This window comes from Nansenia antarctica, assembly GCF_963989245.1.
Source record: "Nansenia antarctica genome assembly, chromosome: 1".
Classification (NCBI taxonomy): domain Eukaryota; kingdom Metazoa; phylum Chordata; class Actinopteri; order Argentiniformes; family Microstomatidae; genus Nansenia; species Nansenia antarctica.
The window spans coordinates 21,684,695-21,692,561 of NC_137674.1; the positions used below are offsets into that span (position 1 = coordinate 21,684,695).

General features: G+C 43.6%; 1 protein-coding gene across 1 annotated transcript; it reads right to left on the reverse strand.

Moving 5' to 3' along the window:
• Positions 1–1,268: 1,268 nt before the first annotated feature.
• Positions 1,269–7,510, reverse strand: LOC308164561 (uncharacterized protein). The gene is made up of 2 exons (XM_080538629.1): positions 7,406–7,510; positions 1,269–5,513 (listed from the first exon to the last, which is right to left on the reverse strand). Exon 2 carries the CDS (start codon positions 5,380–5,382, stop codon positions 3,754–3,756), a length of 1,629 nt encoding a protein of 542 aa, XP_080394755.1. The 5' UTR covers positions 5,383–5,513; positions 7,406–7,510; the 3' UTR covers positions 1,269–3,753.
• Between the last annotated feature and the right edge of the window lie 357 nt (positions 7,511–7,867).

Below are 7,867 nucleotides of genomic sequence, written 5' to 3' on the forward strand. Positions count from 1 at the left end.
GGGGCGCCCCTGTGTGGACATAATGTGAACTGCAGATACGTGTCTACAAACTGGGTTATTTGGTTGATCGTACCACGTCTCTCAAGTATTCAATATGTGCACCGTCCAGGGCGGTATTACATCAACGTCACTAAAGGAAAAGCCAGGCTTATTCTGATAACTGTCACAAGACGTATAAAAGACATTTAAAAATCCAGGCTTGGATTTTGTATGTATGACTATAAGTTTCGTGAGTTATCAAAATAAGCCTGGCTTTTCCTTTAGCGACATTGATGGAATACCCCCCATGTATGCATAATAGATTGCATACTCAATACGTATTAAGTAAATATGAGTATAATTAAATATGTATAAAGTAAACGTTAATGATAGTTTAGTGCCACTTGCCCAGCACATGAATAATATGCAGTTTGAATCCACCCAATAGAGGACCTATTTCACTGAGCTGATGGTTCTCCTTATTGGTTTAACTGACAGTACCTCAACTTCTTGTAATCTACAGTCACAAGCCAAGGGCATTCCTCCAATATACAATGAAACACGCTATGTGAAACCATGTGGGCCTTGTGCGATATTGCAGGCAAATCATTAATGTCCATCTTTATGGAGAAGACTCAGGAATGACCTATGGTCCCATAGGTGCTCCTACCCTTATATGTTCTTATCCAGTCTTGTTCAACTACTTTGAAAAAAAGATCTGTGGAAAGTGTGCTGCCAGAGCAGTGAATACTCCAAGGAACAGAAGGAAGGAGTGTTAATGTGTGTAATGCACTTATACTAGCAACGTGACTGGATAGCAAGCATATACACTGATGCTGTGAGTAGTGTGTGAACACATGGCTAGAATAACATATACACTGATGCTGTGAGTAGTGTGTGTGTGGAACACATGGCTAGAACAACATATACACTGATGCTGTGAGTAGTGTGTGAACACATGGCTGGAATAACATATACACTGATGCTGTGAGTAGTGTGTGTGGAACACATGGCTGGAACAACATATACACTGATGCTGTGAGTAGTGTGTGTGGAACACATGGCTAGAACAACATATACACTGATGCTGTGAGTAGTGTGTGTGTGGAACACATGGCTAGAACAACATATACACTGATGCTGTGAGTAGTGTGTGTGTGGAACACATGGCTGGAACAGTTCCTTATGTGCCAAAAGGAAGGTCAACAAATAAACTCAATAAAAGACAGATGTTGACAGTCAACAATCTTTATTTCTCCATATATGTGCCACTCAGAGACGGGGGAGAAATTATGAGCCCTGCAGAGAGGCCAAGCCTATATGGATCAATGACATTGTAACTTTTTTTTTCTTCTTAATTCAACCTCTAAGAACTCTACAATGAGGCCAAACAACAAAGACAGGGGGAAATTAAACGACAACGCTTGTAACAGTGTAAACTCATGGTAATATACATAGAAGCCAGAAACTAAGCATCAATTACTTCAAATTAAAATGTGGGGTAGGTTAGTATGAAGAGCAAAAAAGGAGTTGCCAAAACCTTCTTTTTTTCTTTTCATGAATAGCCAGGCAGACATTTCTACATAGCATGCAATAAGGCACCTATCTAACACAAGGAATAAGCTATGCTACAGTTTGAAGCACAATTGCTATCCAAATAAAATGAAATAAAAAGGAGAAAATTAAAACTGCTCAAAATAACACCACTCCTATAAAAACAGTATTTACCATTTCCCTTTCAAATAACCCAAACCATATTTTAAAAAATACATCAGTTTGTAAAATATCTTGTATACAGAACAGTAAATCCCACTGGAAAGCACAATCCAATGGAATTTTGGAAAATCTGGAATTTCAAACGAGGGTGTTCTTCAGTAAAAGCAAGCTATCCCCTGTAGTCATTTTGACTTATGTATACACAATAATCTCCTACACTATCAAATTTGATAGCTTCATAGAATAATTTCATAGTAGAACTTTACTATATTCTATGCACTGCTAATTGAATTAGTCTCCAAAGCAATAGCAAGAAATGACCTTTGAACATGTCAATGCATCTCATTAATATACAGTTGATGTTAGAGTAGAGGTAAATAAACTGATAGGAAATTGATCAATCAGGACACCAGTCAACTTCAGATAATGCTACCAATGGTCTTTATTTTCTACTAGGCATTTTCTCAGCTCATAACATTGACTAAATCGCATCCCATAATAGAACTATGGTTTGATCCAGTATTGCTCTTTGCAGTCTGTTCAGCAGTACAGATCCCTGTAATAGACACATACAAGGAACTTCACCTGATACAGTCATGAAAAAAAATGAGGAAATATTTCATTATTTTTAAAAAAGAAATATGGACAAATTGAACCAAAAACTATGAACTATTTACAAAAAATTAACACCGATGCCAATTCCTACTGAGGAAATGTTAGGACACCCTCTGCCCTAATAGCTGGTACTGTTAGCTATGACCAGGGCCCAGACAGAGCATCAACATCCAGCCAAAGAGCCTGATAACAATCATACCACCAGGATGGGCTAGCACAGAACATAAACACACAGAAATAAAAGCATGTCATTGTCATGTTGCATGGTCCATATCAGCTTCATTTACTTATGTTTTTGGACAGATGGTCTGACACTTTCCTCAAGCACCCTCTGATTGGATTAAAGAACTCAGTGGATTCTACGATGGTGAGCTGACTAAGCCCTGAAAGCCCAAATCATTTTATCAAATCAGTTTTATTTGTATTACCTCCATCTCTCAATATTGTTCAAATGAAGATCATATGTTTAAGAAGACAGGTTTTTTGACATGACTATACTGCATATATATAGCAGCATCACACCGATGGAGCTCTCCTACGACAACAGCCTGTATGAGAGCAGTAGCAGCTCTCATGGCAATTCTGGAAAACAACATCATGAATGGAAAAAAGTGGATCTTACTATCAAAACGTTCTTTTCTGGAACAAAACAGCACACTAGTCACCTATACATATATAAAAAGTAAAATCGAAAATCGAATAACTGTTTTTACAGGATGTCTTTGTCTGATTCGTGGATGGGGTAAAAAAAAAAAAAATACAATAGCGAGGCATGACTAATTTATTAGTCGATTAGACGATGACTTTGCTTGAACACCGGTTGCATTCGTAGCCCAAATATAGGGGTTGACCTCAAGTTACATGTGAGAAGCACTCCTTGTTCTTGTACAAGGAGACCTTTCCTCTTGTGCCAGTTACATGAATTATACTCAACATTAAAAGCAACTGGCCACTTGGAGAGGGATGTATGCATTTTCAGGTAACAATTTCATCTAGATTATCAAATCACATTTTTTTTTTAGCATAAGAAATCAAGAGAAGCTCTGGAGCTTAACCACAATCAACAAATGTCAGGCTCATTCAATGTCTATCACACTATTTATTAAATGCATCCTATTTATTCAATGCATTCTATTTATTCAAACCAACTGATCAGAAAGTCAAAGGAACTCATCAACCAACTGCGCCAGCTGTCAGTCATGGGATAACGGTCCTTCAGTTCAGGCCAGAACTGTACTATTCCTATTCCTCATCTTGAAAGAATCTCTTGTGTCATGGTCTGTTTGCACAGCTCCATAAAGAAACAGACAAACTTGCTGACTGACCTGACTTCTACACAACTAAGAGTTGGCTTGATATTATTTGCTGTAGTTATATCATGGTAGAGACCATTTGTAGAACAAAATCATAACGGGGACAGGGGGGGTGTGTGTGTGTGGCTGCTCACTGATCTATGTGGATCCTATGATGCCTGGAGAGGGAGGATGAATGGTTGAAGCCTTTTCCACACTGGGAGCATCTGTAGGGCTTTTCACTGGCGAGGATGCGCTGTTTGAGGATGGTGGTGTGGGGGAAGCCCTTCCCTGAGGGGATGGCGCTGTACTGTTGCTGCTGCTGTTCCTGCTGCTGCTGCTGCTGCATCTGCTGCTTCTCCTCCTGGTGAACCCTCTGGTGTCTGGAGAGGGAAGAGGAGTGATTGAATCTTTTCCCACAGTGCTGGCATGTGTAACTCTTCCCCTCAGAATGGACTCTTTGGTGGCGGGACAGGGAGGAGGAATGATTGAAACCCTTGTCACAGTGGTTGCAGTTGTAGGGTTTGTCCCCCTGGTGCATCCGCTGTTTCAGGGGGGAGCCATAGGAGAAGGTCTTCCCCTGTGGGGGAGAGGAGTAGCTCCGGGTGTCCGCGTGGACCTTGTGGTGTCGAGACAGCGAGGAGGAGTGGTTGAAGCCCTTGTCGCACTGGGCGCAGGTGTAGGGCTTCCCCCCAGAGTGGACCTGCTGATGCTTTTTCAGATGGCGCTTGCGGACAAAGCTCTTCCTACACTGGGTGCATTTGTAGGGCTTTTCCCCCGAGTGGATCCTCTGGTGCTCCCTCAGGGTGGCGGCAGCTGCAAAGCACTTCCCACACTGAGTGCACCGATGGGGCTTGTCCCCTACATGGGTCCGCTGATGCTGCTTCAGGTTGGAGGCTGTGGTGAAGCCTTTACCACACTGGGGGCAGGTGAAGGGTTTCTCTCTTGCGTGGAGCTCCTGATGCTTTTTAAGATGGCGCCTGCGGATGAAGCTCTTTCTGCATTGGGTGCACTTGTAGGGCTTGTCCTCGGAGTGCATCTTCATGTGCTCTCTGAGTGTGATGGCTGCGGCAAAGCTCTTGCCACACTCTGAGCATCTGTGGGGCTTCTCTGGGGAGTGAATCATCTGATGGGACTTGAGGTTGAAGGAGTCGATGACCCCTTTGCCCACCATCTCCACTCCAGTGGTGGCGTAGGCCTTCTCTTTCATGTGGATCTTCATGTGTTGCTTGAGGCTGGACTCCACAGCAAAGCTCTCGCCACAGTGGACACAGATGTAGGGGTTGGTGGCCTTGTGGATCTCAAAGTGCTGGTGGAGATCAGACATGCTGCCGAAGATCTCCCCGCACTCATTACACTGCAGACCGTGGGCCTCGTGTATGACCACGCCGTTCTCCGACTCCACCGTCAGCTCGCCGCCGTGGTCAGACTCTACCTTCACCACGTGCTCCGTCTCCGTCTTTAGCAGCACCTCTCCCAGGAGAGCCTCGGTATGCCCGCACTTGATCTCTGCTCCTGTGAAACAGTGCATGTCTGAATGTTCTGCCTTGGTATAATCGTGGTCTGTCTCCGCGACGATGGCCTCCACGCAGGCTACAGCCCCGAGCTCAATCTTGGTTAGATCTGAGCCGTGGATCTCCAGCTCCAATCCACGTTTCTCCTCTGTCATGATTTCGGTCTCTGAGGCATAGTGAAGGTCGACCTGGCTGTGGGCTATGACACACTCCGACCCCAGCGTGTCAAGGCCGGGTGTGTCACACTCAGTCTCTGACTCGGCCATGAGAACACACTCCAGCCCAACGACCTCCGTTTTCCTGCCGGATGATTACTTAAAGGGGAGAATCGGGGTATAGAGCTCCACGTAGGTCTCTCGGGTGAGCAGTAACACGGAGGACAGCAATCAACAGAGTCCTAGAGAGGAAGAGGAGACACAGGGGTTATGTGCTGTGACAATCAGCTGTCAACTATATCTTCCATGCCTAGAAATTGAAAGGAGATATAAGGCTGGTTGAATACTATAGTGGAATAGCACTGGCTATTATTATTTTGTGGATACAACTCTAACTCTCAAACATATTAAAGTTTAATAAACTCTCTGTAAGAGCCAGAAATCCAAACTGACACCTGTTGTTAACACTAGCAAACTAGCCTGCCCACCAACTAGCAATATTTTGAGGCTAACTAGCAAAAGAATGGGAGAACTGGGGGAAAATAATACCTCCAAGTCAGGCTACATGGCTAGTTGCATCAATAGTGGAACAAAAAAGTTAAAACCTGTGACGTTCCCAAATAAAGTCTGAAAAAGTCATACCAGGACTTAATTGAGTCAAATTCTTGTCGATGTGAATCTATGCTTCGTTAGCAAGCTATACATTTGCTATCTAGTAGGCTAAATGTTATTTAGCACCGAAGTTAAGCTCCAGGCTGCACCAAGTGTTACTATGAGGCGAAATGGAAAACAGGTCACGATGACTCTGCAAATAGCATGCTGGCCACTCACCAAACTGGGCCGGTCTAATGAAACTTCTACCGAACTATTTGAAATAATGTGAAATTGAATAAACTATTTAATCGACATGCTAACCAAGATTATAGCTCTGCTAGCCAACTTAACAACATTTCCATCCTGGCTACATAGCCAACATTAGCCCGCTAGTTAGCTGGCTACGGTAGGGGGGAAACAACTTAACGACGAAGAGCATTGTTAGCCGCTAATGTCCGCCGAGGTAGCCCGCTAACTAGCCAGCTTCATAGCCGGTAACTAGCTGGCTAGTGGGTTAGCCCGAGGATTGGTAAAGTTAATAGCAATTATTCCTTTAATATGTTACAAACATCGAAATAACTTTTACCACGGATTCGAATGCAATTACGAAGGCGGAAATTCTCGCTGAGCTCGTGCGCCATTAACATGAACAGGCCATCTTGTCTTCTCCACCTCCACCAGGCTAGCAGCATAAGATGGCTGCCATAGCTACTACAGCTAGCCTCCGCCCTTCAAAGCCCATCTCACTACCAACTACGAGCCGCGTTCTCACGATAATCATACAAATCCCCGACTCAATCAGCAGAACCACAAGCACAATACGTATGAGCCATTAATAGAAGCCGGGGAACTAAAGAGGGATATAAGATTCTTTATAATCAGATAAATCGGCCCTGAAACAAAGATGGCTAACGCCACCCAGGCGAGGAGGGTTCGCCTCGCTAAAAAGCCCGGGAAAGGCGAGCCAGCTTATATAATCAACAACGCATAACAAAACACGAGCGATACGTCTTAAAACAAATATAACACAATGTACTATATAAACATACAGCTAAACATATTCACCCGTTAACTATGCACTGAGAAAACACTAGAAAAACACAGCCATGTCCTCAAGACGCGAAGGCATTCCGTGAGCCTATGTTCAGCCCACATCCACCATGGCCTAGCTATGCTGCGTAGCCACGTTAGCGCGCTTAGAGCTTAAGCTACCTAGCCGCCATGTTAAGCTAACTAGCCAACAACCATCGTGTTCATGTTCTTGTATTACTACCGCAGCAAAGCTATCTAGCTAGTTGGGGAATCACTAGGTGTATACACAAGTGCAATTATATTACATCATAACATACATACATACACATCGCAGGATTAAATATAGACAAATATTAACTTCCGAATTTAAAATAAACATTTTGTGCAAAATGATATCAGTGTAGTCTGCTGATACACTACATACACTAGACAGATAAAACAAAGTATCGAAATCGACAGCGAATTGTGAGATTAATTGAGATTAAACGTTTTATCCACGACTACCCACCTCTTTGTCTTCGGATCTTGTCGGGGGATGAAAAAAGTATTTTCGGTCTCTGGATGTCCGATAGCTCCTAGCTAGATGCTGGCTTCTGTGCGTCTGTCTGCTAACGATGTCTTCCTCTCCCTTCTGTAGAGCTGGCGCCACAGATCATCGAGCGCCAACAACGTTGGAGCGCATTAGCATTCGCATCGTAGGCATTTCAATCTCTACTGCCCCCTAGTGTTCCGGAGTACGACCACACACACACACACGCACACACACACACGCACACACACACACACACACACACACACACACACACACACACACACACACACACACACACACACACACGCACACACAGTTTAATGCTTTATTTGGATTGAGAAGTAGGATATAATATATCATGCAAGATCCAAATATGACTAAAAAGAGGTCTTAACAGCAACAAAGGGTAAGACCACTATATGCACATCAAGGGTAAAG

What these genes read in the sequence shown, in the direction of transcription:
- LOC308164561 (XM_080538629.1), bottom strand. Translation starts at nt 5,382, where the DNA reads ATGGCCGAGTCAGAGACTGAGTGTGACACACCCGGCCTTGACACGCTG.